At 34.5% G+C, this 14217-nt stretch overlaps 1 protein-coding gene across 7 annotated transcripts; it reads left to right on the forward strand.

Annotated features, from left to right (window-relative positions):
• The first annotated feature begins 265 nt into the window (after window positions 1-265).
• Window positions 266-13796, forward strand: LOC132311549 (beta-amyrin synthase 2-like). Of its 7 annotated transcripts, none has more exons than XM_059809496.1 (20): window positions 266-693; window positions 4505-4570; window positions 4674-4915; window positions 5586-5771; window positions 7474-7563; window positions 7664-7861; window positions 8819-8894; window positions 9082-9248; window positions 9381-9569; window positions 10523-10636; window positions 10731-10850; window positions 10938-11060; window positions 11142-11240; window positions 11371-11427; window positions 11567-11613; window positions 11707-11850; window positions 11980-12157; window positions 12353-12433; window positions 12736-12819; window positions 13087-13796. In XM_059809496.1, the coding sequence occupies exons 3-20, from the start codon at window positions 4718-4720 to the stop codon at window positions 13198-13200; spliced, it is 2265 nt and encodes a 754-aa protein (XP_059665479.1). In that variant the 5' UTR covers window positions 266-693; window positions 4505-4570; window positions 4674-4717; the 3' UTR covers window positions 13201-13796. The 7 variants fall into 7 exon arrangements, 6 of the variants coding, with proteins under 6 accessions (XP_059665479.1, XP_059665489.1, XP_059665497.1 ...); XM_059809506.1 differs by lacking the exon at window positions 266-693 and adding an exon at window positions 1221-1389; XR_009483061.1 differs by lacking the exon at window positions 266-693 and having other exon boundaries at window positions 3421-4570; window positions 13087-13466; window positions 13563-13796.
• The last annotated feature ends 421 nt before the right edge of the window (window positions 13797-14217 follow it).

The following is a 14217-nucleotide window of genomic DNA, read 5'->3' on the forward strand; positions in this document are numbered from 1 at the left end:
TACCCTTCTAATGTCTAAATTGACATCTTTAACCTCATTGACAAATACAGATGGGGTGTAAGTAGCTTTGTGTTCTAGCCTACCCTTCTAATGTCTAAATTGACATCTTTACCCACAAAATTTATGGTTGTAGTAGTACGGTAGTAGAGCTTGGCCCAAAGCCAAACAGCCCATTGGGCTGGAACACAAGCTACAAAAGAGACCTGACAAAAAGCCTGAGCCCAACTAAGGCAACACCTAACCAGGCGAGGAAGAGGAAATGAATCGCTAAAACAAACTGAGAGGTAACATCCGTTCGAATCAAAGGAAGGAGCTTAAACCAGGTCCAGGATATTCGTCCGTCCTCTGGTAATCGGGAAGTCTCGCCGGCGGGCGGATGAAACAACGACGAAGATCCCAATCAATTACTTCAATCAAAGACAAGCATACAAAGATGAGGACGATCGATAAGATGCTGATAAAGCACGTCGCTGCCTTCTTCAAGCCCTTAACCCTGATCTCGTCCCCAACCAGCGCCGAAAAAACCGTAAACTCAATTTCTTCAAATCTCTCTCTCTACTGTGATTGTCGTAACACTCTCCTTATATTCATTGCTTTGATTTTTACACCATAATGGAGTGAGTGCTTGAAGGTCGTTTTCATTGGGGGAGTAACCTCCAAATGCTTGGTTGGTTTTCGACCACGATTCTCAAGGTCCGTACATTTTGCTCTTTCTATATACTACGTATACGTTATATATACACATATATACACAGAAATGATCTCCACGCCAAAAGCATGGTGATGATAGGACGTGATTGTTATATATATATATTTTTTAGTAATTGTTACTTTTATTTTTTATTTTTCTTACACATCAATCACGTGATGAGTAAGACATATATACATATATATATATACATATACACACACACATACACACACACACTGAACAAGAGATTATTACTACTGTATAAATGCACACTCATAGATGCGGTGTGTATTAGAGCAAGTGGCGTGGGCACATAAGGCACATAAGGTTATTTATCTACTTTTTAATATGTAAAGTGTCACGTAAGTTAAAAAGTGATGATGTGGTACTTTATTATTTTTTTTTTAATCCATATGTTTCATAGTGTGTGATAGGGAAAAATATAAACCTACCCTATCCTCGATAAGATTGATTAGATTTCATTATAAAGGATAATGAAATCTGACGTGGTTCAATACGGTAAGAATAATCCTATCATAATTGGAGGAGGTCAAAAGGATTATTCATATCCTGACAAATCTGGCAACAAATCTCCTATGATCTAGCACAAGCGGAAGATAAGATCAACTATCGACATCGGTGGAACCAATTGGATTCCAATCAACAGTCATAAATAGGGCACCAAGCCCTTAAAGAAGGTACGAGAAAAAATCCCTAAACAGAATATACATAATTATTATGTGATACGATTACAAGTACTAACTTGATCATCGGAAGGTCCTCGGCCGGCCGTGGCGTAGCCACATAGGGACAAGTGGGGGCAGTTGCCCCCACTAAATTTTTAATTTTTTAAATTTTTTTTTTTAATTTTATATAGAAAGATTTTTATATTTCTATAATTGTCCCCACTAAAAGTTGACAATGCACATAATCTTTCCAAAAGAGGAATATAATCTTTCCAAAAAATATGATATTAAAGGAATATAATCTTACAAAAAAATATGATATTTTTTTTCACTTTCTTAAAATATTATATTCTTTCACACTTTCTTCAAAAATACAAGATATTCTCTCTAACTTATGACTTTAGCATAAACAAATGCGTTGTTAATTTTCAAAATCTAAACAAATACTGCAGTGCGGAGATAGGTAATCTAATATATAATTTTTTATCATTTAAATCTACTATTGTTATGCCATGAACATTTTTAAAACTCGACTGCGTATTTTCAGAGTATGAAAAATATTCTGAAAAATTTAGTACTGTTTAATTTTTACATATATTATTTTGGTTCAAATAATATATTCAAATAATATATATATATATTTTGGTTCAAATTATATATATATATTATTGCTGTTAAAAATTGCCCCCACTGAAGAAAATTTCTGGCTACGCCACTGTCGGCCGGCACCCTACCGGTGCCATTCGAGGTGACGTCCCTTTGTTTTGCAGGTAAACGGCATCGTTCCGAGTCGTGAGGATTTTCGCATCAACAGTGTGGAATCCAATTATCTTATTCTCTATTTATTATTTTATTAATTTAATTTAAAAATAAAATAAAATAAAAAATTTGAATTTGAATTTAATAATTTTTTGTCTTCTTCCCAAGCTATATCGTCACATTCAGATGGGGAAGATTTATAAATAAAAATTACTTTAGCTTCTCACAGATAGAAAAAGAAAATTACATTACATTAACTTCCCACATATAGAAAAAAAAAAATTACATTACAAGCTTCCCATAGATAGAAAAAGAAAATTACATTAAATGGTTTCACAAACTACCCCTTTTACTGAAACGTGCATAAATTTCATTTTGTTGATCAATGATCCATGCTTTTGCTGCTGCTATTGGAGCATCATTTGGATTTTTAAGCATCATTTCTCTTTCGAAATCAAGTTGCTTCTGCTCAAATTCCAACTTTTTCATTTTTTTTTTGCGCCTCAAACTCCAACCTTTTCAATTCTTTTTGCGCCTCAATGTCCATTCTTTTTGTTCCAAGCCTAAATCGAATGTAGCTTTCAATTTCATTTTTTGAGATTCGATTGCCAAGGCATTCATTAACTCACTTTGATGGGTAAAATCTTTAAATTGTTCTAAAAATAAGTTATGTTGTACCTCCTCTTTGCTTTTTTTTGCAAACCTTCTTAGATACTTTTCGTCCAGGAGGTCATACAATGCCATGCAAACTTTCAACACTAATTGTAGGCGAATCGTCGTCGCCAAGGTTTAATACTCCAGGTGTTGACGGAGTAGATGGATTGGTTTGGACTGTTGACGAAGTACGTTGAACAGTTTCTGGCCAATCCCCAGGCTCGTTCATATCGATCTCCACTGCTCTTTTGTTTTTCCCTTTGTCATTGCTGTTGGAATTGGAATTCCATTTTGACGAATTCTTTAAAATACACCAACAGTGATCCAACTTAAATGGCTCATTTTCTGACCTACTAAATAAATTTCTTGCTTGATTGAGCTATAAAAAATAAAAAATAATAAATGAAATTAGTTAGATTGCCAATTAAAATAAAATAAATTAAATTAAAAAATTTACAAAGTAAAAAACTTACTGGATCTTCAACGTTGAAGCCACTAGGAGTATGATATTGGATCTGTTTGTAATATCCAGAAAATTTTCCCATAAAATTTTTAATGTGTGAGAAATGATTTTGTAAACTTGGTACATTTCGGGACGTCTTTCCCCCTGGTTGCCGAATAAAATTTTCACGGACTCGTCCCCAATACGTGATTTGCTTCTGATCCGAACTCGTTATTGAATCTTCCCCAATGTCAACCCATGTTTTGCATAATGCTTCATCTTCTTCAATGGACCAATTTGTTTTTGAACGCCTAGAATTACATTGGGTTTCAGATGGTTGGGATTGAGATGGTTGGAACTGTGAAGGTTGCGATTGAGATGGTTGGAACTGAGATAATTGGGATTGAAATGGTTGGTATTGAGATGGTTGTAATTGGTAATGAGGTTGGAATTGAGGATGTGGTACGGGTTGGTATTGAGAAGGTTGCAATGGGAAATAAGAGTACTGGGGTTGAGATGGATTTTCGGATTGAAATTTTTTTTGAAGAATCCAAATTATAATTAGATTGCGGTGATAATTCGGAATTATAAGATTGGTTGAAATTGGGGCGATAGAATGGAGGTTGAAGATCTATAGAGATGAATGTTTAAAAAAATATTGAGAGAGAATTATTGAAGATGATAATTATTAAAGATGATGAAATTTAGTACTTATAGTGTAAATAATATAGCGATTTAAAATTACTGTTGCAAGAGTCGTTTGTCTGTGTTTTACTTTGTATCAATTGATTGATACAAGACAGAAGCCACACAGTCAATTATACAAATAAATTTTTTTTTTTTTTTTAGCGGATTGTCCAAAGCCCACTCTATCTGCAAATAATTCAATAGAGAGTAATTGTAGGGCCCATAAAAAGGCACTCTACTTGCTTCTGCGTACCGACCCCTCTCTCTCTCCGCCAACACAGTCACTCTAAAGTTGCTTGTGCCCGGATTCTCTCAGGTCATGTTGTTAGGGTCAATTTTAAATTAACACTCAACATCACATGGTAAATGACAGTTTCCTACAATGGTCTAAAATGATGTTTCTGATAGTTTAGGGGTTATATGATAAATATTGATTAGATAGTCGCACATGAGACCACTAATTTGTTTGTATTACTACTATACTAATTTATTTGCTGGATGGTCTACGCATACGAGGGCACTAATTTGGAAATTAAGTGTGTGTATATGTATGTATGAGGCCACTGAGAGCTTCGTGCTTTGCAGAAATTGTTTGGACTTGGATCTGAGGATGTGTGTATGTGAGAGAGAAGAGAAGAGAAGAGAAGAGAGGTCAGTTATGGTGGTCTTTTTGTTTATTATTGGCTATATATATAAATTTATATATATATATTTGGGAGATTCAGTAATATTATTTACTATATTTCAAGTGCAGGGTTTGAGGTGATTAGTTTGAATTTAATTTTGCCAAAGGTGAAAATGTGGAAGCTTAAGATAGCGGAAGGAAATGGGCCATGGCTAACTAGCACCAACAATTTTGTGGGGAGACAGATATGGGAGTTCGAACCTGATGCGGGAACGCTAGAAGAGCGAGAACTAGTTGAAAAAGTTAGGGAGGAATACCGGAAAAATCGATTCCGAGTTAAACCAAGCAGCGATCTTCTAATGCGATTACAGGTACCAATTAGAATGACAAAAAAAAGGTTATTATAACATAAGATCTCAACTCGATGCTTCTCCTTTTTTATTTATTATTTATTTTGTTCTTTTTGCAGTTTTTCCTTAATTTATGTTACAAAACTAACTGTTACTAATAAAATTGTTCGTGGTACTTGCTCTTACTTTATAAGTTTATGCTTAGAATTAGCTATTACTTTAACTAATAGTTACATCTAGTCAAATGATGGTTTTTGTGTTTAAAGCTGAATTCCTTCTTACTCTATAAATAGGAGTAGTTGCTCTAAATTTAATACTTTCTTTTAATCTCACTTTCAATCTATCTTGGTTGAATTTTTTTTGTTCAAGAACACTCTTCACTCTTTCAAAGATTTTGTTGAAGTGAGAATTCATTATAACGAACTCTTTACAAGATAATTAAAGCCTCAAGGAAAATGTTGTCAATTCTACAGGCTTCAAAGTTACCGTATTTGTATCACTCTCTTGCAGAAATCAACACTAAGTTTTAGGAGCTTTATTAATTGAGAATGAAAAATGTTTCTCCAATTACCAAACTTAATGTTATGCAATCTTGCAAAGAGTGATATATGGCAAAGGCCACTCTGAAGTGTTAACTAAATTGATTTCAGTTTTTTTTTTTTTTTAATTGTATTTTTTCTTTTATGTACAGCTTATGAGGGAAAACAAAGTTGATCTAAAGATACCCCAAGTGAGATTGAATGACATTGGAGAAGTAACCAATGAAATAGTTACGACCGCTTTGAGGAAATCTATTCGATCGACTTCAGCCATTCAAGCACATGATGGGCACTGGCCTGCTGAAAATTCAGGCCCCCTATTTTATACACCTCACTTGGTAATTGTTCCTATCTTGTATTTGCTCAAATGTGAAAATAAATAAATAAACCTCCAGCTCTCTAGTAACTTACTAGAGAACTGGAGGTTAGTAACAGATTCTATTATTTTTCAGAGAAGAGACAAGCGTTCAGTTCGTAGTGTTCTAGAACTATCAGTAGAAAAAATAGGACTGAAAAAAAACAACGTATTGAGAGAACTTTGTTTTCTTTTTCCTGTGAATAAAAAACTGCTCCTTTTAATTCTTTGAATACTGCTTTGAGATTTTTGAAATTTGAAATTAATTTTAGTTAACTAAACGAAAAAGGGCAAAAAGTCAAATACATTCTCCTTTCACCTTTTAATAAGTCCCATTTTGGGATTTCAAATTTTTAAGAAACATTTGTCTCTTAACAAGGCCAGTGATATTCGCTTGACCAATATCCTCAAACCCTTCACCCTCCAATTCTCCTAAAATGAAATTACAGAAATGTCTCTAGACCGCACAAAGTAATTTCTAATGCGTATTTCCCCTTCTCTGTTAGCCCAGGATTCCTCTTCTCCATCACGCTCTCTCTCTCCATTTTTACCGGACAACACCACGTCCCTAGATCCCGATCTATCACATTCTTGCATCCTCAAAGCTTCTCTCTGAATATTCCCTGTTTTTCTTCCACTTCAAGCTTCCCCAGATCACAAACGTCATATCTCTCTGTCACTCTTAGATTCCAAAAATTTTGTTGGGTCTTCTGTTGGAAGTGGGATTGTTTGGAGTTGGTTTTGGGTCTGTTTGCTCGTTTAGAGTTTGGTTCAGACTTCAGAGGTGTTGTTTGAGATTATATTATCTCCGCACTTTCGTTTTCTGTGTTCTATATATATCTTCGTATTAGTCGTTGAAGGAGAACGCGCGAGAGATTATGTAAATAAAAAGGGCAATTATGGGATTGAAAATTTTAACAATCTAACATTGTGTGATATAGGGACTTTTTTGTAAATTTATTTCAAGAGAATAGGAGAGTGAAGCGCTTGTGTATGTTGGTGGAGCGCGAATATCAGTTGCCTTTAAAAATTACAAAAATTAATTATGTATCTTTTTATTTGAAAAAAAGTTTTTTAAAGACTAGAGATAACTGATAAGCGAACTGAATGCTCGAAACAAAAGGTGAGAGGGGCTACTGGACCATGCAGAATTGTGCTATGGAGCCTGCCAGTTCCTTTTCTATTCGGTGAAGGTCTGCAAATCATTTCAGGTTTTCAAAATGAGAGGACAATTTGAAGAGTTAAAATTTGAAACATAGGAAAGTGGACACAACATACCAAAAAAGAAAGCATTATATTTATTATTTTGGGATGAAGGGGTATATTTTTCAAGCTAAATCGCATGGTTAATTTAGTGGATAATGGATTTTTTGGGGTGAAACCTCTCGAACATGCTAAGTTTGATTTTCACAAGGCGCAAAAACAAGCAGTTTAAATCATGTGTGGTTAGTAGGTGAGTTGATTCTTCATTGCAAAAAAAAAAAAAAAAAAATGAAGAAGCTATATCAGTGAAAAGAAGGTGAGCTCCAAAAGTCTCTGCCACACAAATTTGAATCCCAGAGATATGTCCTGACTGCATGGCGCGGGATAAGAAATTTTTATATTTTACTAGTTTTGGTAAGGTTTTGAGAATAGTTATTGTTTGTACTATGTGAAGTGGTTGATATATATATTACAATATGCAGGTCATGGTTCTATATCTCAGCGGCACAATCAATGTTACTCTATCACTGGAACACAGAAAGGAAATTCTTCGCTACATCTATAATCATCAAGTACTACTGAATAAAATTTCTTTTTATACATGTGTATCTTCTATGAATGTTGAAAATCTTAATCTTTATGCATTTGAACAAGTGAAAATGTGTAGTGTAGAACAAAGATGGTGGATGGGGATTGCATATAGAGGGTCATAGCACGATGACTAGCACAGCATATAGCTACATTGCATTGCGTATACTTGGAGAAGAAACAAGAGGCTGTGAAGATGGTGCTGTTGCAAAAGCCCGAAAATGGATACTTGATCATGGTGGCCTTACAGTGATACCCACTGCAGGAAAGATATGTCTTTCGGTAAATTAATATATTCAAATTCTTTCCGAGAAAATTCTTGAATAAATTAACTTTTTTCGTTGCAACATGAGAAAAATGAAATTGAAGTTTAGGTAGAAACAAATTAAATATAATATACATTAAGTATATAGTAGGTGTAGTGGGCAGTCCTTAGCGCAAATGTAAGGTTGCTTTATTATGAACAAAGGTCAAAATTTCAAAATATAAAAAATATCTCCCCATGTAAAAGTGAGACTGCATATATCCGATCTTCCCAAAATCTTGTGCACTGAGCTCTCTCTTTTTAGTAGGTGTAGGGGCCATTTTCAAGAAGTCCTTGACAGGGTAAAAGTCTAATATTTTTTTGATAATGAATATCATCTGCCATCCTGTCTCTCTCTCTCTTTTCACTGCATCATTGGTTTGTGATATTAGTTGATTGTGATGCAAATATTTTTTATAACGAATTATATTGAGAAAATGGGCCATTGATGCAAATATTTTTGTTCTGATTGTAAAATTTGGTTCAGTTATAGATTGATCAAGTGTAAATTACTAAGATTTGAATTTTGTATAAACCTACTGTTTTGGTAATATTTTGGCAATTTAAACGAGGTGGAGCGGGTGGAGGTAGGGTGGGGGAACTTAAACTGGGGTGGGGATGAGATATGGAGGTTCTATTTTATAATGGTTTTGAGCGGAAAAGGGTGCCACTCTGTCAAATGGGGATGGAGATCGAGAAGGAACCATGCCCTAAACCCGCTCCGTTGCCATTCCTTACAAGACTGGATAGTATGAGACCAATGTAATTTATTTTACCACTTAATTTATATTTCCTTTCCTGTTGGAACATCAAGTTATTAAGATTTGAGCATAATGTGGTAATTGTCACATATAAATGTATTGTGTATAACCTTTTTGAATAATTGTCAACCACTCTTTTGCTGGATTTCTCAGCATATATCTCTTATTGTATAGGTGCTTGGAGTGTATGAATGGTCAGGTTGCAACCCAGTGCCACCAGAATTATTGCTTTTGCCATCATATATACCTTGTAAGTGAAGTGTTCTAAATCTTAATGCAATCGCCTAAAGTTTTGGGTGTTCCCGGGTGCTTGAGGACTGACTCCATTTCATTGGTGATCTATAGACATAGACACAATTATAATAAGAGATGTAGTTAGAAAGACCAGTTTGTATAGCAATGATATTCAGCGTACTGAAAATATGCAATTGATGCAGCAAAAATGTGGTGCTATTGCCGTGATGCATACATGCCCACAGCTTATTTATATGGCAAGAAATATGTCGGACCGATCACCGATCTCATTCTATCATTGAGAAAAGAACTTTATAATGAGCCTTATGACACGATAAATTGGAAAAGAGCATGCCACTTGTGCTTGAAGGTTGGTTAATTAACTGATCTAATTCTGCGTTTTAGGCTTTTGTTTTAAATTTGAAGTAGTATTGATGAACTATATAACTGATTAAAAAGTTTACATATTGTGATTAGTTTTTTCTTTTTATATTCAATGCAGGAAGATCTCTACACCCCTCATCCCTTGATTCAGGATATGCTTTGGGATGGACTTTATTACATTGGTGAGACACTTTTAACACATTGGCCTTTTTCTAAGTTGAGAGAGAAAGCTCTACAGAAAACAATAAAGCACCTTCGCTACGAAGCTGAGAATAGTAGATATCTCAATTTGGGATGTATATCAAAGGTAATTATGTAAATTGCCAACAACAACAACATTGGCCTTTTTCCAAGCTGAGATAGAGCTCTACAGAAAACAATAAAGCACCTTCGCTACGAAGCTGAGATTGTAGATAAAAAAAATATATAAAAACTCAAGATATATAGACAATTTTAAAGGAGTTTAACCTTAATTATAAATTTAAAGATATTAATTTTTTTGTGGTGTGATAAGGTTAAATTGACTTGGCATTTTAAAAAATCCATGTCGTGTACAGTTAAGTGAACCCACTGTATATTTTCATGATCTATGTGAAAACAATTTTATGACATCCAGCATTTACTAGTTAACTTTGGAGTACTAATTCTATTGTATTGAATCTTGTTTAGGAAACTTTACTTTTATCATTTATTACATCTTAACGTGAAATTTGTAAAGTCCACTACCTTAAAGATTGATTAATTTATAAGCTAATTAAAAATTTTTGGATTACAAAGGTTTGAAAGTCTATGGTTTGCAAAAGTAGCTAAAGCCAGAAATGAGGAAAATAAGCATAAAACTAGAGTGACTTGAGGTTGTGTGCAAAAAAATAATTGAATATTAGTTAATAAAATATATGGAACCGGGTTGTTGAGGCCACAATACAGCCATGCTTGTGCATGTTCATTAATGAAGATGATAGTTTGAATGGGTAATTTTAGGTAAAATTGGATCATCATAAATCATTAGTTGTCATGCTTTAATTAAATTACATGATTCATTTATGAAATTAAAAGAATTTTTTATTTTTATTTTTTAAATAAAAGAGAGTGCCTAGTTAATCATGTGTATATTGTCAACTGGGATAATCCATTTTATCAGAGACAAGATTTCAAGTAATTAAGTGACAGTTGGCACTAGTTTGTCTCCTCCAAATTGTTTGATTTGGTTTGCATTTGCTTATGATGATTAATTCTTTCATGTCCACTTCATGTATAAAGTTCTTCCACGTGATGGCTTGTTGGGCAGAAGAGCCAAATTCTGACACATTCAAGTTTCACCTAGCTAGGGTTCCCGATTACTTGTGGGTTGCTGAAGATGGAATGAAAGTGCAGGTTTGTTAATCAATCAATTATCCTGAAAAATGGCACATTAGATATGTCTTTGCTACGACTGCATTTTATCTGCCAAGTCTTTGCTTTAATGCAGAGTCTTGGCTGCCAGTTATGGGACTCTGCCTTTGCTACTCAAGCAATTATTGCAAGTGATCTTGTTGATGAGTTTGGAGCTACCCTGAAAAAGGCTCACAATTTCATTAAACAATCACAGGTTTTCTTCTTCTTGGTATCCATAAACTATAACATTTACTTTATAATTATATACACTATCTGCTCATTGTTAAACCAAAATTTGAAGGTTCAAGAAAACCCATCTGGTGACTTTAGGAGTATGTATCGGCACATTTCTAAAGGGGCTTGGACTTTCTCTGAAAGAGATCAAGGTTGGCAAGTCTCAGATTGTACAGCCGAAGCATTAAAGGTAATTAAACTCTTGCTTGCAATATTAGAACAACAAAAAGGAAATTATGTATGTTGTCACATCTTTTATTTTCCTTTACAGGCTGCTCTTCTACTTTCACAAATGTCTCCAGAGATCGTGGGAGAAAAAATTGAACCTGAACGATTATATGATGCTGTGAATTTTCTTCTTCGTCTACAGGTTCAAATAAATATTTTCCATGATTGACATTAAAGATTAGTAGTGGGATCCACAAGGCCTTTTTAGCAACTATTCGACTCTCTAGTTATTGTTTTTGCTTGCTTTTTTTTTTTTTTTCGTCTTCTTCTAGGGCAAAAGTGGAGGTTTTGCACTTTGGGAACCGGCAACAGCAAAACCATGGTGGGAGGTAAATTCTTTACATCCAATAAACAGTACCAAACATAACACATGGTCTCACCCAGTGTAATGAACTTTCTTGGGTTTCAATAGTTTGAATAATGCAACAATTTGACGTGTTTATGTTCTTTTATTTTTGTTTTTCTCAGTGGTTAAATTCTTCAGATATTTTTGCAAATGCTTTCGTTGAGCATGAGTAAGATTTCATTATCGCTTCATTTTTATTTTTTCCTGTTGAAGAATTTCATAGTATGGATACTCTTTTAACATTGACTAATTGGTGGTTTAGGCATGTTGAATGCACAGCATCTATAGTCCAAGCTCTAGTATTGTTCAAACATTTATACCCAACACACCGGGCCAAAGAAATAGAAATCTCTGTTGCAAAAGCAGTACGTTTTATTGGAGATATGCAAAACCCAGATGGTTCTTGGTGATTCCTTACACTTTTGAAATTGTTTTTTGTGAATATAGAAGTGGCCATGAACCCGAACAAGAACAATAAACAACATCATTTTATTTAATGGTTATTTGACAAAATAAAATATATATTCATTGATAGGTATGGGAATTGGGCAATTTGTTTCACCTATGGGACATGGTATGCATTACGAGGACTAGTTGCTGGTGGGAAGACATATTCCAATAGCCAAACAGTCCGAAAAGCCTGTCAGTTTTTGCTTTCAACACAACAGGACACAGGTGGTTGGGGAGAGAGTTATCTTTCATGCCCAAATATGGTAACTCGGCATACCTTAATTTTCTATTTCATCATTCTAAGGGCTTGTTAATGTCCATATATATTCTTATTATAAAGAATACAAACACAGAAAATTGTAGGCTCATCTGCTATATATATGTGTGTGTGTGTGTGACATTGATTTTTATACATATATGGTTTGGTTACTTATTTTTTATTGTATTTGGTGAAACAGGAATATACGCCATTGGAAGGAAACCGTTCCAATTTAGTACAAACATCATGGGCTATGATGGCTCTTACTCATGCTGGACAGGTTTGTTCTGGTTTCAGTGTCACTGCAGTGTCGAAGAAAAACCATGAGAAATATGTTTTGAGTAGGCATTTAGGATTCAATTCGAGTAGGCATTTAGGATTCAATTCTTAACTTTGATCAAAGATTAATTTTATAGTCAATTTTGTTGCCCAGAGATGCATAAGCAATTAAAACCATGATACACAAAATTATTGTACGATGATCAGATAAAAGGTTAAAGGCTGTTAGTCCGTCCCTCCCAACACCTTCAATGAAATAAGTCAAGTGGGCTAATTCTCAAATCTTTTTTTCATGTTTTCTAGGCTGAGAGAGATCCAACACCTTTACATAAAGCAGCAAAGCTATTAATAAACTCGCAAATGGAAAGTGGTGATTTTCCTCAACAGGTATGCTGCTTCGTGTTAGAGCTTCGCGCGCGCGCGCGCACACATCCCCACCCTGTGTTTAACAATCTCCAAAGTAATACAGGAGGTCACATTTGAAATCTAGCTCTCTGCTGGATCACTTGTATACACACACATATATATAAGGCTAGCCCAGGAGGCTCCCGTCATTGCGGGGGCAACCTGTATATAAGTTCCGTGTTCTTTCTTATTTTGTGAATATAATACAAGAAAAGCCCTCTAATTCCTGAAATGTTTGATCACTCACAGGACATCACTGGGGCCTCCATGAAAAATTGTATTCTACATTACGCCACGCATAGGAGCGTCTTTCCTCTCTGGGCGCTTGCGGAATATCGCAAGCATGTGTTCTTGTCACCCTAAAACCTCTAGCAATATCCAACTTTTAAATGGACTATATTATTCACTTGTACATCTCTCATAAATTATTTGTCACAGAGAAATTTCAAAATGGTCTGGTTGAGTGTTCTAGTTCCAGTGGGGCCAAAATATGTATCGAGTGTGTTTGCTTGAATTTTCAAATAACAAAATGAAATAAAATAAAAAAGAAGTCCAGTGTACTAATGGTAGTATAGCTTAGTTCATGTATTTTACAGGTTTATTAAAGGGTAATATTGGCCTACTCACAGGTGAATGGTTCAACTAGTCTGCCTTTGTCTCATTGTTGTTTAACCTCATTTTCAATCAAAGCTTTGAAATTTACCCAAAATAATTTATCAGCACAGGAAATTACTGGAGTGTACATGAAGAATTGTATGCTAGCCGTAGTAAATCAGGAAACATGTCCGGCTACATTCCCAAAAGCTCTAAAACCATGAGGCTTTCGATCGTCTCTCGGCCTTTAAGAATTTGCAATCTGGGAAATATTTTCAGAAAAGAGTGATTATATTTTGAAATCGGGTATGAGATGTTACAGGTGTATGTAAATGCGAATGAAATGTTGGATACGTGCACACCACTACCTGTCAAATGTTTTTGTTGGATGCTTTTTACAGGAAAATAGGAAAAAAAACATCTATAAATATATGCCAATGTGCTCCATTGAAGCAAATTGGTAGTAGAGGAAAAATTTTAGTGTTGCATGACAAAAAAAGATAAAGAATGTCCTGTTTTGTTTTAGGCGTTTTGTTTTTAGTTAAAATAGAAACAATGTTTTTGCTATATGAGTGTTTTGAAAAAAAATTGGAAGCACGTTTGGGAATGATGTTTTAGGCGTTTTGTTTTTGGTTCGTATTGTGCTACTGTTTTGGTTTTAGGTTATGAATAGTTGTCAAAACAAAAAAAAAATAACTTTTTAGTTTTGGGCCACTGTTCACGAAGTGTTTTAGCACTATGTAAAATAAAACAAGGCCGCACCAAACATGTTTTTGTTACTAAAAT

Source organism: Cornus florida, unplaced genomic scaffold, assembly GCF_030987335.1.
Source record: "Cornus florida cultivar Cherokee Brave unplaced genomic scaffold, ASM3098733v1 CherokeeBrave_3.0.0_Hap2_Chr01, whole genome shotgun sequence".
In the NCBI taxonomy this organism is placed as follows: domain Eukaryota; kingdom Viridiplantae; phylum Streptophyta; class Magnoliopsida; order Cornales; family Cornaceae; genus Cornus; species Cornus florida.